This window comes from Oncorhynchus masou, chromosome 24, assembly GCF_036934945.1.
Source record: "Oncorhynchus masou masou isolate Uvic2021 chromosome 24, UVic_Omas_1.1, whole genome shotgun sequence".
Lineage (NCBI taxonomy): Eukaryota > Metazoa > Chordata > Actinopteri > Salmoniformes > Salmonidae > Oncorhynchus > Oncorhynchus masou.
In genome coordinates, this window is record NC_088235.1 from 14,361,750 (window position 1) to 14,378,070 (window position 16,321).

General features: G+C 46.2%; 1 protein-coding gene across 1 annotated transcript in view; it reads left to right on the plus strand.

Annotated features, from left to right (window-relative positions):
- LOC135511854 (probable methyltransferase TARBP1) overlaps nt 1-16,321 on the plus strand; it is a 48,962-nt gene that overhangs the window by 13,098 nt on the left and 19,543 nt on the right. The window contains exons 12-18 of the mRNA XM_064933344.1: nt 17-114; nt 1,379-1,531; nt 1,751-1,980; nt 4,221-4,446; nt 4,779-4,967; nt 11,352-11,557; nt 12,702-12,773. Coding sequence (XP_064789416.1) covers nt 17-114; nt 1,379-1,531; nt 1,751-1,980; nt 4,221-4,446; nt 4,779-4,967; nt 11,352-11,557; nt 12,702-12,773 — 1,174 coding nt within the window. The remainder of the gene's footprint in view (nt 1-16; nt 115-1,378; nt 1,532-1,750; nt 1,981-4,220; nt 4,447-4,778; nt 4,968-11,351; nt 11,558-12,701; nt 12,774-16,321) is intronic.

Sequence of the window (16,321 nt, forward strand, 5' to 3'; positions counted from 1 at the left end):
ACTGTTTTAAATACAGAAGACAGTGTGACGGTCTCCATGGAAACGCTGGTTCTGGGCGTGGTGGAGCCCATTCAGGAGTTTATCCTCCGAAGACTGAGTGGAGAACTACAGGAGGTGAACACACACTGTCACTGTCACGCTCTGTCACTGTCACGCTCTCTCACTGTCACGCTCTCTCACTGTCACGCTCTCTCACTGTCACGCTCTGTCACTGTCACTCTCTCTCACTGTCACTCTCTCTCACTGTCACTCTCTCTCACTGTCACTCTCTCTCACTGTCACTCTCTCTCACTGTCACGCTCTGTCACTCTCTCTCACTGTCACTCTCTCTCACTGTCACTCTCTCTCACTGTCACTCTCTCTCACTGTCACTCTCTCTCACTGTCACGCTCTCTCACTGTCACGCTCTCTCACTGTCACGCTCTCTCACTGTCACTCTCTGTCACTGTCACTCTCTCTCACTGTCACGCTCTGTCACTGTCACTCTCTCTCACTGTCACTCTCTCTCACTGTCACGCTCTCTCATTGTCTCTCGCTCTCACTCACTCACTCACTCACTCACTCACTCACTCACTCAGTGTTCATAAACCCAATTGAATTGATTACTCAGCCTGATACCCAGAATTTGTAGGAAACTGGTTGGAATGAATCAGGCGGAGGCCCAGCTACAATGGTCAGGAATGTTTATTTAGAGAGATCTGCCTATCCTTTCCGGTACATTGGTCTATATACCTCACATTTCGTCATAAATGTCCCCCCTCCTCTCAGATACAATGGCAACCTAGTTCACAAGTCTTCTTCTACTCATAAATAGTCTGCCACCTGTTAAACAATCTACTACAAGGCCAAGGTCTCTCCCCTCCCTGGGTGGGGACAGAATATCCTGTAAGGAACACAGTATTCCAGCCTGTCTGACGATAGCTCCATTTTGTTTCTCACTTACACCCTGCTGACATACTAAAAAGGAACAGAAAGTCCTTGTTCTAATTTTTGACTAAAACTACACACATTAGATTTAGTTTTATGATTCTAATAAGTTTCATACAGTGACAGGGTAGTATTCTGTTAGTTATAGTTCTACGTTAAATGTATACATCATTTAGTCATTATTCATAAAATCCATAACACTCACTCACTCACTCGCTCTCACTCACTCTCACTCTCTCTCACTCTCTCACTCTCTCACTCTCTCACTCACTCACTCACTCACTGTCACTCACTCACTCACTCACTCACTCACTCACTCACTCACTCACTCACTCACTGTCACTCACTCACTCACTCACTGTCACTCACTCACTCAATCTCACATCCTACAACATTGATCATGTACCTGCATTTCTCCTCTGCCTGTGTTTTGTTTGTCTGTCCTCTCCAGCTATGTGATGTAGAGCGTGCTGAGCTCTACCTGTCAGTGCTGAAGGAGGTGGTGCTGATGTACAGTGTGTTAGAGTGGAACCACTCCAAGGTACAGGAGGCCTGTTTCCCCAGACTCCTCAGATACGTCCTGAGGACCCTAGAAGCTGACCAGGTACAGTATTCCAGGATCGACCTCCCCTCTCTCAGGCTGCTCTCCTTCGCTAGTCACTTCATACATCATTGATTCATGTGTCAGTTTGAATAATGGGATATTTTGTTTAGCAGTTAGACTCTGATTTCAAAAAGACTAGTTGCTATTTGTCATGTCTTATTTATATTCCCCATGGTTTTCACTATAAAACTGGAAGGGACTTGTGTGTGTTTCTCTTAGATCCCCTCTGTGGCGGGTCAGGTGTCCAGGGCGGTTGCCATGGCGTCGTTGGCCATGACCTGTGAGGTTGCAGCATTGGGAGTGTTCAACCTCCCATCAGAGACCACGATTCTACTGGTCCATCTGTCTAGCTACTTCTACTCCCCTGCTCCACCCCCAGCCCCTCCTCTCTCTCTGGTCAACTTCAACCAGACCCTGCTGAAACCTCCAACTGCAGCTCAGTCAACAGGGTCAGTACAGAACACTTTGTGTAGTATATAGAATGCATGGTATTGTTTAAATGCAGATGTACTGTATCATCAGGGTAATGTGTTGTAGAGTAAACCACTAGCATAAACACTATATGACCCTCGTTTCTCTGCCAGTCACGGCTCTAAATTGTGACTGTTTTGGTCACATGCTCTTCAATAATTTGCTGTTCGACCTGGAATTTACATGAGGGAGAAAACCCATCTCCCAGAGGTTACAGGTCAAATGGTAAAATGGAGATTGTGTCAAGGATATGCACATCTACATACAGTGAGCTGCTAATGTACTGGGACAGTGACACATGTGTTGTTGTTTTGTCTCTCTACTACAGCACTTTGGATTGATACAATGACAATGAGGTTAGAGGTCACACTGTCAGCTTTAATTTGAGGGTATTGTCCTCCATATAGGGTGAACCGTTTAGAAATTAAAGGTACATAGTCCCCCCTTTTTATGGGACCAAAAGAATCGGGTCAAATTAACTTATATGTATTAAAGTAGTCAAGTTTAGTATTTGGTCCCATATTCCCAGCACACAATGATAACATCAAGCCAGGGACTCTACCAACTTGTTGGATGTATTTGCTGTTTGTTTTGGTTGTGTTGCAGATGATTTAGTGTCCAATAGAAATGTATAGATTTTATTAGGATCTCTTTTAGCCCAAGGGCTAGTCTTCCAAGAGTCCTTAAGAAATGTAAAAACTATCAAAATAAAAACACAACATCCACATTCCTGTTACCTATACATATTACATCCACATTCCTGTTACCTATACATATTACACCACCCAGCCTCACCCTCCTCCACCCACATTCCTGTTACCTATACATATTACACCACCCAGCCTCACCCTCCTCCACCCACATTCCTGTTACCTATACATATTACACCACCCAGCCTCACCCTCCTCCACCCACATACCTCTTTATTTATTTAAACGGTTTTAATTCATTAGCAGACACTCTTTTCCAAAGGGACTTACAGCAGTGAGTACATACCTTTTCATGTGTTTTATTATTTTCATACTGGTCCCTGTGGGAATAGAACCCACAACCCTGGTGTTCCAAATGCTATGCTTTACAACTGAGCCACTGAACCTTACGTGCATATATGAATTTAAATACAACAGAACATATTACAATAACCTCTTAGACCCACTCTAGTTGTTTTAAGACAAGTTTTTTTTTCTTCCTAAAATTAAAGCTATTTTGCACAGCTCTAATTTGGATATTCAGAGGTTCCTAGTAGATGTGTTGTCTGGGAGATAGTAGTAATCAGATATCCCTAGTAGATGTGTTGTCTGGGAGATAGTAGTAATCAGAGGTCCCTAGTAGATGTGTTGTCTGGGAGATAGTAGTAATCAGAGGTCCCTAGTAGATGTGTTGTCTGGGAGATAGTAGTAATCAGATGTCTCTAGTAGATGTGTTGTCTGGGAGATAGTAGTAATCAGAGGTCCCTGGTAGATAGTAGTAATCAGACATCCCTAATAGATGTGTTGTCTGTGAGATGGTAGTAATCAGAGGTCCCTGGTAGATAGTAGTAATCAGAGATCCCTAATAGATGTGTTGTCTGGGAGATAGTAGTAATCAGATGTCGCTAGTCGATAGTAGTAATCAGAGATCCCTAATAGATGTGTTGTCTGGGAGATAGTAGTAATCAGAGGTCCCTAGTAGATAGTAGTAATCAGAGATCCCTAGTAGATGTGTTGTCTGGGAGATAGTAGTAATCAGAGGTAGATAGTAGTAATCAGAGGTCCCTGGTAGATAGTAGTAATCAGAGGTCCCTAGTAGATGTGTTGTCTGGGAGATAGTAGTAATCAGATGTCGCTAGTCGATAGTAGTAATCAGAGATCCCTAGTAGATGTGTTGTCTGGGAGATAGTAGTAATCAGAGGTCCCTAGTAGATAGTAGTAATCAGAGGTCCCTAGTAGATAGTAGTAATCAGAGGTCCCTAGTAGATAGTAGTAATCAGAGGTCCCTAATAGATAGTAGTAATCAGAGGTCCCTAGTCGATGTGATAACTGGGAGATAGTAGTAATCAGAGATCTCTAGTAGATGTGTTGTCTGGGAGATAGTAGTAATCAGAGGTCCCTGGTCGATGTGATAACTGGGAGATAGTAGTAATCAGAGATGCCTAGTAGATGTGTTGTCTGGGAGATAGTGGTAATCAGTGGGCCTTGCCAATATCTCTGAAATATTAAGAGTTTGTCATCTGTCACAGTGTTTCAGAGCAGGGTCCTCTCCTCAAGGACTGGGGCCGTATGGCAGCTCATTTCATCCGGGACCAGTGGACGTGCCTGGGATACGGGAGGAGAATAGGCCCACCCGGGCCCCTGGAGCTCCCCAGGGCGTCAGGGTCCCTCCAGGCTGCTATAGAGGCTCTGTCTCTGCTCCCCAGTGGCCTGGTACTGCCTGTACTGGACTTCATGGCCTCCATTTTGCCACAGGTGAGTCTTAGCATTGACTACAGCTGATATTGTCATGTCCACTACCTGGCTGAGACATTCTATCTCACCCAGCTCTCTACAGGCTTGTCCACACCCATAACCATGTTTAAAGGAATAGTTCACCCAAATTACAAAACAACATGTTTCCTTACCTTGTAAGCAGTCTATGGGGAAAGACAGTGAAATCCAAGCCTTGGTTTTGTTTAACAGCTGATTTAGACTGCAACAGTGTTTCAGTGGTCATGTGGCCAAGTCATTTATGTCCTGCTTTATATGGCTTCTAATAAGGCAATAAGAAAGAGTGCGCCTGTATTTCTCCCTCCGCCCACCAGGTGGCGCTGTCTGACGAGACCCTGTGTGTAGAGGCTGTGACTGTCTCCTGGAAGCTGGTGCTGGGACTGAGCAGTAACCCTCATGACTTCTGGCCCACCCTGCAGGGCTTTGTGACCATGGCCTTTCACCACAGCCTGCTGGAGTTAACAGAGGAGCAGGCACCTAGGCTCACTGTTACACTACAACAGGTAACTAGAGGGAGGCAAGGGGTATCAACACCTGGGTTCACTGTTACTCTACAACAGGTAACTAGAGGGAGGCATGGGGTACCAACACCTGGGTTCACTGTTACTCTACAACAGGTAACTAGAGGGAGGCATGGGGTATCAACACCTGGGTTCACTGTTACTCTAGAACAGGTAACTAGAGGGAGGCATGGGGTATCAACACCTAGGTTCACTGTTACTCTACAACAGGTAACTAGAGGGAGGCAAGGGGTATCAACACCTGGGTTCACTGTTACACTACAACAGGTAACTAGAGGGAGGCATGGGGTATCAACACCTGGGTTCACTGTTACACTACAACAGGTAACTAGAGGGAGGCATGGGGTATCAACACCTGGGTTCACTGTTACACTACAACAGGTAACTAGAGGGAGGCAAGGGGTATCAACACCTGGGTTCACTGTTACACTACAACAGGTAACTAGAGGGAGGCATGGGGTATCAACACCTGGGTTCACTGTTACACTACAACAGGTAACTAGAGGGAGGCATGGGGTACCAACACCTGGGTTCACTGTTACTCTACAACAGGTAACTAGAGGGAGGCATGGGGTACCAACACCTGGGTTCACTGTTACTCTACAACAGGTAACTAGAGGGAGGCATGGGGTATCAACACCTGGGTTCACTGTTACACTACAACAGGTAACTAGAGGGAGGCATGGGGTACCAACACCTGGGTTCACTGTTACTCTACAACAGGTAACTAGAGGGAGGCATGGGGTACCAACACCTGGGTTCACTGTTACTCTACAACAGGTAACTAGAGGGAGGCATGGGGTATCAACACCTGGGTTCACTGTTACACTACAACAGGTAACTAGAGGGAGGCATGGGGTACCAACACCTGGGCTCACTGTTACTCTACAACAGGTAACTAGAGGGAGGCATGGGGTATCAACACCTAGGCTCACTGTTACACTACAACAGGTAACTAGAGGGAGGCAAGGGGTATCAACACCTGGGTTCACTGTTACACTACAACAGGTAACTAGAGGGAGGCAAGGGGTACCAACACCTGGGTTCACTGTTACTCTACAACAGGTAACTAGAGGGAGGCATGGGGTACCAACACCTGGGTTCACTGTTACTCTACAACAGGTAACTAGAGGGAGGCATGGGGTACCAACACCTGGGTTCACTGTTACTCTACAACAGGTAACTAGAGGGAGGCATGGGGTACCAACACCTGGGTTCACTGTTACTCTACAACAGGTAACTAGAGGGAGGCATGGGGTATCAACACCTAGGCTCACTGTTACACTACAACAGGTAACTAGAGGGAGGCAAGGGGTATCAACACCTGGGCTCACTGTTACTCTACAACAGGTAACTAGAGGGAGGCATGGGGTATCAACACCTGGGTTCACTGTTACACTACAACCGGTAACTAGAGGGAGGCATGGGGTATCAACACCTGGGCTCACTGTTACTCTACAACAGGTAACTAGAGGGAGGCAAGGGGTATCAACACCTGGGTTCACTGTTACTTTACAACAGGTAACTAGAGGGAGGCATGGGGTATCAACACCTGGGTTCACTGTTACTCTACAACAGGTAACTAGAGGGAGGCATGGGGTACCAATACCTGGGTTCACTGTTACTCTACAACAGGTAACTAGAGGGAGGCATGGGGTATCAACACCTGGGTTCACTGTTACTCTACAACAGGCGCTCTGGATAAGAGCGTCTGCTAAATGACTTAAATGTAAATGTAACTAGAGGGAGGCATGGGGTACCAACACCTGGGTTCACTGTTACTCTACAACAGGTAACTAGAGGGGGGCATGGGGTACCAACACCTGGGTTCACTGTTACTCTACAACAGGTAACTAGAGGGAGGCATGGGGTATCAACACCTGGGTTCACTGTTACTCTACAACAGGTAACTAGAGGGAGGCATGGGTTACCAACACCTGGGTTCACTGTTACTCTACAACAGGTAACTAGAGGGAGGCATGGGGTATCAACACCTGGGTTCACTGTTACTCTAGAACAGGTAACTAGAGGGAGGCATGGGGTATCAACACCTGGGTTCACTGTTACACTACAACAGGTAACTAGAGGGAGGCATGGGGTATCAACACCTGGGTTCACTGTTACACTACAACAGGTAACTAGAGGGAGGCATGGGGTATCAACACCTGGGTTCACTGTTACACTACAACAGGTAACTAGAGGGAGGCATGGGGTACCAACACCTGGGCTCACTGTTACTCTACAACAGGTAACTAGAGGGATGCATGGGGTACCAACACCTGGGTTCACTGTTACTCTACAACAGGTAACTAGAGGGAGGCATGGGGTATCAACACCTGGGTTCACTGTTACTCTACAACAGGTAACTAGAGGGAGGCATGGGGTACCAACACCTGGGTTCACTGTTACTCTACAACAGGTAACTAGAGGGAGGCATGGGGTACCAACACCTGGGTTCGCTGTTACTCTACAACAGGTAACTAGAGGGAGGCATGGGGTATCAACACCTGGGTTCACTGTTACTCTACAACAGGTAACTAGAGGGAGGCATGGGGTACCAACACCTGGGTTCACTGTTACTCTACAACAGGTAACTAGAGGGAGGCATGGGGTATCAACACCTGGGTTCACTGTTACTCTACAACAGGTAACTAGAGGGAGGCATGGGGTACCAACACCTGGGTTCACTGTTACTCTACAACAGGTAACTAGAGGGAGGCAAGGGGTACCAACACCTGGGTTCACTGTTACTCTACAACAGGTAACTAGAGGGAGGCATGGGGTATCAACACCTAGGCTCACTGTTACACTACAACAGGTAACTAGAGGGAGGCAAGGGGTATCAACACCTGGGTTCACTGTTACACTACAACAGGTAACTAGAGGGAGGCAAGGGGTACCAACACCTGGGTTCACTGTTACTCTACAACAGGTAACTAGAGGGAGGCATGGGGTATCAACACCTGGGTTCACTGTTACACTACAACAGGTAACTAGAGGGAGGCATGGGGTACCAACACCTGGGTTCACTGTTACACTACAACAGGTAACTAGAGGGAGGCATGGGGTACCAACACCTGGGTTCACTGTTACTCTACAACAGGTAACTAGAGGGAGGCATGGGGTACCAACACCTGGGTTCACTGTTACTCTACAACAGGTAACTAGAGGGAGGCATGGGGTACCAACACCTGGGTTCACTGTTACTCTACAACAGGTAACTAGAGGGAGGCATGGGGTACCAACACCTGGGTTCACTGTTACACTACAACAGGTAACTAGAGGGAGGCATGGGGTACCAACACCTGGGTTCACTGTTACACTACAACAGGTAACTAGAGGGAGGCATGGGGTATCAACACCTAGGCTCACTGTTACACTACAACAGGTAACTAGAGGGAGGCAAGGGGTATCAACACCTGGGTTCACTGTTACACTACAACAGGTAACTAGAGGGAGGCAAGGGGTATCAACACCTGGGCTCACTGTTACTCTACAACAGGTAACTAGAGGGAGGCATGGGGTATCAACACCTGGGTTCACTGTTACACTACAACCGGTAACTAGAGGGAGGCATGGGGTATCAACACCTGGGCTCACTGTTACACTACAACAGGTAACTAGAGGGAGGCATGGGGTACCAACACCTGGGCTCACTGTTACTCTACAACAGGTAACTAGAGGGATGCATGGGGTACCAACACCTGGGTTCACTGTTACTCTACAACAGGTAACTAGAGGGAGGCATGGGGTATCAACACCTGGGTTCACTGTTACTCTACAACAGGTAACTAGAGGGAGGCATGGGGTACCAACACCTGGGTTCACTGTTACTCTACAACAGGTAACTAGAGGGAGGCATGGGGTACCAACACCTGGGTTCACTGTTACTCTACAACAGGTAACTAGAGGGAGGCATGGGGTATCAACACCTGGGTTCACTGTTACTCTACAACAGGTAACTAGAGGGAGGCATGGGGTACCAACACCTGGGTTCACTGTTACTCTACAACAGGTAACTAGAGGGAGGCATGGGGTATCAACACCTGGGTTCACTGTTACTCTACAACAGGTAACTAGAGGGAGGCATGGGGTACCAACACCTGGGTTCACTGTTACTCTACAACAGGTAACTAGAGGGAGGCAAGGGGTACCAACACCTGGGTTCACTGTTACTCTACAACAGGTAACTAGAGGGAGGCATGGGGTATCAACACCTAGGCTCACTGTTACACTACAACAGGTAACTAGAGGGAGGCAAGGGGTATCAACACCTGGGTTCACTGTTACACTACAACAGGTAACTAGAGGGAGGCAAGGGGTACCAACACCTGGGTTCACTGTTACTCTACAACAGGTAACTAGAGGGAGGCATGGGGTATCAACACCTGGGTTCACTGTTACACTACAACAGGTAACTAGAGGGAGGCATGGGGTACCAACACCTGGGTTCACTGTTACACTACAACAGGTAACTAGAGGGAGGCATGGGGTACCAACACCTGGGTTCACTGTTACTCTACAACAGGTAACTAGAGGGAGGCATGGGGTACCAACACCTGGGTTCACTGTTACTCTACAACAGGTAACTAGAGGGAGGCATGGGGTACCAACACCTGGGTTCACTGTTACTCTACAACAGGTAACTAGAGGGAGGCATGGGGTACCAACACCTGGGTTCACTGTTACACTACAATAGGTAACTAGAGGGAGGCATGGGGTACCAACACCTGGGTTCACTGTTACACTACAACAGGTAACTAGAGGGAGGCATGGGGTATCAACACCTAGGCTCACTGTTACACTACAACAGGTAACTAGAGGGAGGCAAGGGGTATCAACACCTGGGTTCACTGTTACACTACAACAGGTAACTAGAGGGAGGCAAGGGGTATCAACACCTGGGTTCACTGTTACTCTACAACAGGTAACTAGAGGGAGGCATGGGTTACCAACACCTGGGTTCACTGTTACTCTACAACAGGTAACTAGAGGGAGGCATGGGGTACCAACACCTGGGTTCACTGTTACTCTACAACAGGTAACTAGAGGGAGGCAAGGGGTATCAACACCTGGGTTCACTGTTACTCTACAACAGGTAACTAGAGGGAGGCATGGGGTACCAATACCTGGGTTCACTGTTACTCTACAACAGGTAACTAGAGGGAGGCATGGGGTATCAACACCTGGGTTCACTGTTACTCTACAACAGGTAACTAGAGGGAGGCATGGGGTACCAACACCTGGGTTCACTGTTACTCTACAACAGGCGCTCTGGATAAGAGCGTCTGCTAAATGACTTAAATGTAAATGTAACTAGAGGGAGGCATGGGGTACCAACACCTGGGTTCACTGTTACTCTACAACAGGTAACTAGAGGGAGGCATGGGGTACCAACACCTGGGTTCACTGTTACTCTACAACAGGTAACTAGAGGGAGGCATGGGGTATCAACACCTGGGTTCACTGTTACTCTACAACAGGTAACTAGAGGGAGGCATGGGTTACCAACACCTGGGTTCACTGTTACTCTACAACAGGTAACTAGAGGGAGGCAAGGGGTATCAACACCTGGGTTCACTGGTACTCTACAACAGGTAACTAGAGGGAGGCATGGGGTACCAACACCTGGGTTCACTGTTACTCTACAACAGGTAACTAGAGGGAGGCATGGGGTACCAACACCTGGGTTCACTGTTACTCTACAACAGGTAACTAGAGGGAGGCATGGGGTACCAACACCTGGGTTCATTGTTACTCTAGAACAGGTAACTAGAGGGAGGCATGGGGTATCAACACCTGTGTTCACTGTTACTCTACAACAGGTAACTAGAGGGAGGCATGGGGTATCAACACCTGGGTTTACTGTTACTCTACAACAGGTAACTAGAGGGAGGCATGGGGTACCAACACCTGGGTTCACTGTTACTCTACAACAGGTAACTAGAGGGAGGCATGGGGTACCAACACCTGGGTTCACTGTTACTCTACAACAGGCAACTAGAGGGAGGCAAGGGGTATCAACACCTGGGTTCAAATGGTGTTTAAAATCTTTCAATTACTTTGAGCTGTTTCCTGACCTCACAGATAGACAGACTATTCTATTGGTTCCATTTTGCCAGGTTAGCTCAATCAAGAGCAGCTAAAGTATTTTAAAGAAAATAAATCCTAATTGAACCCAGGTCTGTATGGACAGATCTGTGTTGTGGCAGGCAATGTGCTACATATTCACTACTTGGAGAAATGGCAAGAAGTTTCAAGTGTTTAACAGAAGATGTTGTGGTTATTATGAGTATTTAAACACAGTGTTGATGTGGACACAACTGATGTGTAATTAACCCACTACTGACTCCTCTCAATCTCTAGATAGCCGTTGAGTTGATGGAACTCTCCCAGGCCAAGACCGGTGTATTCAACGTTCTGATCCAACACTGCTGCCACACCTGGCTGCCCTCTGACCCGGGAAGTGAAGGTCAGAGCCAATCAGATGCCATGTTTTCCAGTTCCCTACTGCACCTTGACATCCTGGCTGAGGCATGTGTGTATGGACCTGTGTTCAGGAGGGACCAAAGGTTGGTGTGTGAAAGAATGGGAATGTGAGCGAGAGTCAGAGCATGTGAGCGAGAGTCAGAGAATGTGAGCGAGAGTCAGAGCATGTGAGCGAGAGTCAGAGAATGTGAGCGAGAGTCAGAGAATGTGAGCGAGAGTCAGGGAATGTGAGCGAGAGTCAGAGAATGTGAGCGAGAGTCAGAGAATGTGAGCGAGAGTCAGGGAATGTGAGCGAGAGTCAGGGAATGTGAGCGAGAGTCAGGGAATGTGAGCGAGAGTCAGGGAATGTGAGCGAGAGTCAGAGAATGTGAGCGAGAGTCAGGGAATGTGAGCGAGAGTCAGGGAATGTGAGCGAGAGTCAGGGAATGTGAGCGAGAGTCAGGGAATGTGAGCGAGAGTCAGGGAATGTGAGCGAGAGTCAGGGAATGTGAGCGAGAGTCAGAGAATGTGAGCGAGAGTCAGAGAATGTGAGCGAGAGTCAGGGAATGTGAGCGAGAGTCAGGGAATGTGAGCGAGAGTCAGAGAATGTGAGCGAGAGTCAGAGAATGTGAGCGAGAAGACAGAGAATGTGAGCGAGAGTCAGAGAATGTGAGCGAGAGTCAGAGAATGTGAGCGAGAGTCAGAGAATGTGAGCGAGAGTCAGAGAATGTGAGCGAGAGTCAGAGAATGTGAGCGAGAGTCAGAGAATGTGAGCGAGAGTCAGAGAATGTGAGCGAGAGTCAGGGAATGTGAGCGAGAGTCAGAGAATGTGAGCGAGAGTCAGAGAATGTGAGCGAGAGTCAGAGAATGTGAGCGAGAGTCAGGGAATGTGAGCGAGAGTCAGAGAATGTGAGCGAGAGTCAGAGAATGTGAGCGAGAGTCAGAGAATGTGAGCGAGAGTCAGAGAATGTGAGCGAGAGTCAGAGAATGTGAGCGAGAGTCAGAGAATGTGAGCGAGAGTCAGAGAATGTGAGCGAGAGTCAGAGAATGTGAGCGAGAGTCAGAGAATGTGAGCGAGAGTCAGAGAATGTGAGCGAGAGTCAGAGAATGTGAGCGAGAGTCAGAGAATGTGAGCGAGAAGACACAGAGGATGTGAGCGAGAAGACACAGAGGATGTAAGAGAGTGTTATTGGAGTGGTTGTTGTGGACTGAGGGTCTTGTCTGGATAATGGATTGTCTTCTCCATAGGCTGATCCAGGAGGTTCAGGTCTATGTGAAGAGGCTTGGAGAGGAGTGTGCTGCTAACACTGCAGTCCCCAGGTCAGCTGCTGAACTTACTTCATCTACTATAGTGTAGTCTACTGTACTGTACTCTATTCTACTGTACTATACTGTAGGTTACTGTAGTTTACTGTACTGTACTATAGTCTACTGTACTGTACTCCAGTCTACTGTACTGTACTCTAGTCTACTGTACTATACTGTAGGTTACTGTAGTTTACTGTACTGTACTATAGTCTACTGTACTGTACTCTAGTCTACTGTACTCTAGTCTACTGTACTATACTGTAGGTTACTGTACTGTAGGTTACTGTACTGTACTATAGTCTACTGTAGGTTACTGTAGTTTACTGTACTGTACTATAGTCTACTGTAGGTTACTGTAGTTTACTGTACTGTACTATAGTTTACTGTACTGTACTATAGTCTACTGTACTATACTGTAGGTTACTGTACTGTACTATAGTCTACTGTACTGTACTCTCGTCTACTGTACTATACTGTAGGCTACTGTACTGTACTGTATGTTACTGTACTGTACTATAGTCTACTGTACTGTACTCTAGTCTACTGTACTATACTGTAGGTTACTGTACTGTACTATAGTGTACTGTACTGTACTCTAGTCTACTGTACTATACTGTAGGTTCCTGTAGTTTACTGTACTGTACTCTAGTCTACTTTAATGTACTATAGTTTACTGTACTATACTGTAGGTTACTGTAGTCTACTGTACTGTACTCTAGTCTACTTTAATGTACTATAGTTTACTGTACTATACTGTAGTGTACTGTACTATAGTGTACTGTACTATACAGTAGTCTACTGTACTATACTGTAGTCTACTGTACTGTACTATTGTGTTCTGTACTATACAGTAGTCTACTGTACTGTGCTATAGTCTACTGTACTATAGTGTACTGTACTATAGTCTAATGTACCGTACTATAGTCTACTGTACCGTACTATAGTCTACTGTACTATACTGTAGTCTACTGTACTGTACTATTGTGTTCTGTACTATACTGTAGTGTACTATACGGTAGTCTACTGTACTGTAGTGTACTGTACTGTACTATAGTCTACTTTAATGTACTATAGTTTACTGTACTATACTGTAGTGTACTGTACTATAGTGTACTGTACTATACAGTAGTCTACTGTACTGTGCTATAGTCTACTGTACTGTACTATAGTGTACTGTACTATAGTCTAATGTACCGTACTATAGTCTACTGTACCGTACTATAGTCTACTGTACTATACTGTAGTCTACTGTACTGTACTATTGTGTACTGTACTATAGTCTACTGTACTGTACTATAGTCTACTGTACTGTACTGTAGTGTACTATTCGGTAGTCTACTGTACTGTAGTGTACTGTAGTGTAGTGTACTGTAGTGTACTGTACTATAATGTACTGTACTGTAGTGTAGTGTACTGTACTATAGTGTACTGTACTATACTGTAGTGTACTGTACTGTAGTCTACTGTACTGTACTATAGTGTAATCTACTGTACTGTAGTATAATGTAGTCTACTGTACTATACTATAGTGTACTGTACTATACTGTAGTGTACTGTACTATAGTGTAGTCTACTGTACTATACTATAGTGTACTATACTGTAGTCTACTATACTGTACTGTACTATAGTCTACTGTACTATACTGTAGTCTACTGTCCTGTACTATACTGTAGTCTACTGTACTATGTGTAGTCTACTCTATTGTACTATAGTGTGCTGTAGTGTACTCTACTGTAGTCTACTGTACTATGCTGAAGTGTATTGTACTATACTGTAGTCTACTCTGCTATATTGTAGTCTACTGTACTGTACTGTAATCTACTCTACTGTACTGTAGTCTACTCTAGTCTACTGTAGTCTACTCTACTGTAGTCTACTCTAGTCTACTCTACTGTAGTCTACTGTACTGTAGTCTAGTCTACTCTACTGTAGTCTACTGTAGTCTACTCTAGTCTACTCTACTGTAGTCTACTGTACTGTAGTCTACTCTAGTCTACTCTACTGTAGTCTACTGTACTGTAGTCTACTCTAGTCTACTCTACTGTACTGTAGTCTACTCTAGTCTACTGTACTGTAGTCTACTGTACTGTAGTCTACTCTAGTCTACTGTACTGTAGTCTACTCTAGTCTACTCTACTGTACTGTAGTCTACTCTAGTCTACTGTACTGTTGTCTACTCTAGTCTACTGTACTGTAGTCTACTGTACTGTAATCTACTGTACTGTAATCTACTCTACTGTACTGTAGTCTACTCTAGTCTACTCTACTGTAGTCTACTGTACTGTAGTCTACTCTAGTCTACTCTACTGTAGTCTACTGTACTGTAGTCTACTCTAGTCTACTCTACTGTAGTCTACTGTACTGTAGTCTACTCTAGTCTACTCTACTGTAGTCTACTGTACTGTAGTCTACTCTATTCTACTCTACTGTAGTCTACTGTACTGTAGTCTACTCTAGTCTACTGTACTGTAGTCTACTGTACTGTCGTCTACTGTCCGGTGGTCTACTGTACTGTAGTCTACTGTACTATACTGTAGTCTACTGTAGTCTTGTCTACTGTACTATACTGTAGTGGGACTGGAACCTATAACCTGAACCCTCACTGTAGTGGGACTGGAACATATTACCTGACCCTCACTGTAGTGGGACTGGTACGTAGTACCTGACCCCTCACTGTAGTGAGACTGGAACCTATAACCTGACCCTCACTGTAGTGGGACTGGAACATATTACCTGACCCTCACTGTAGTGGGACTGGTACATAGTACCTGACCCCTCACTGTAGTGAGACTGGAACCTATAACCTGACCCTCACTGTAGTGGGACTGGAACATATTACCTGACCCCTCACTGTAGTGGGACTGGAACATATTACCTGACCCTCACTGTAGTGGGACTGGAACATATTACCTGACCCCTCACTGTAGTGGGACTGGAACATATTACCTGACCCCTCACTGTAATGGGACTGGAACATATTACCTGACCCCTCACTGTAGTGGGACTGGTACATAGTACCTGACCCCTCACTGTAGTGAGACTGGAACCTATAACCTGACCCCTCACTGTAGTGGGACTGGAACATATTACCTGACCCCTCACTGTAGTGGGACTGGAACATAGTACCTGACCCCTCACTGTAGTGGGACTGGAACCTATAACCTGACCCCTCACTGTAGTGGGACTGGAACCTATAACCTGACCCCTCACTGTAGTGGGACTGGAACATAGTACCTGACCCCTCACTGTAGTGGGACTGGAACATATTACCTGACCCCTCACTGTAGTGGGACTGGAACATATTACCTGACCCCTCACTGTAGTGGGACTGGAACCTATAACCTGACCCCTCACTGTAGTGGGACTGGAACATATTACCTGACCCCTCACTGTAGTGGGACTGGAACATAGTACATGACCCCTCACTGTAGTGGGACTGGAACATAGTACATGACCCCTCACTGTAGTGGGACTGGAACCTAGTACATGACCCCTCACTGTAGTGGGACTGGAACCTAGTACCTGACCCCTCACTGTAGTGGGACTGGAACATAGTACC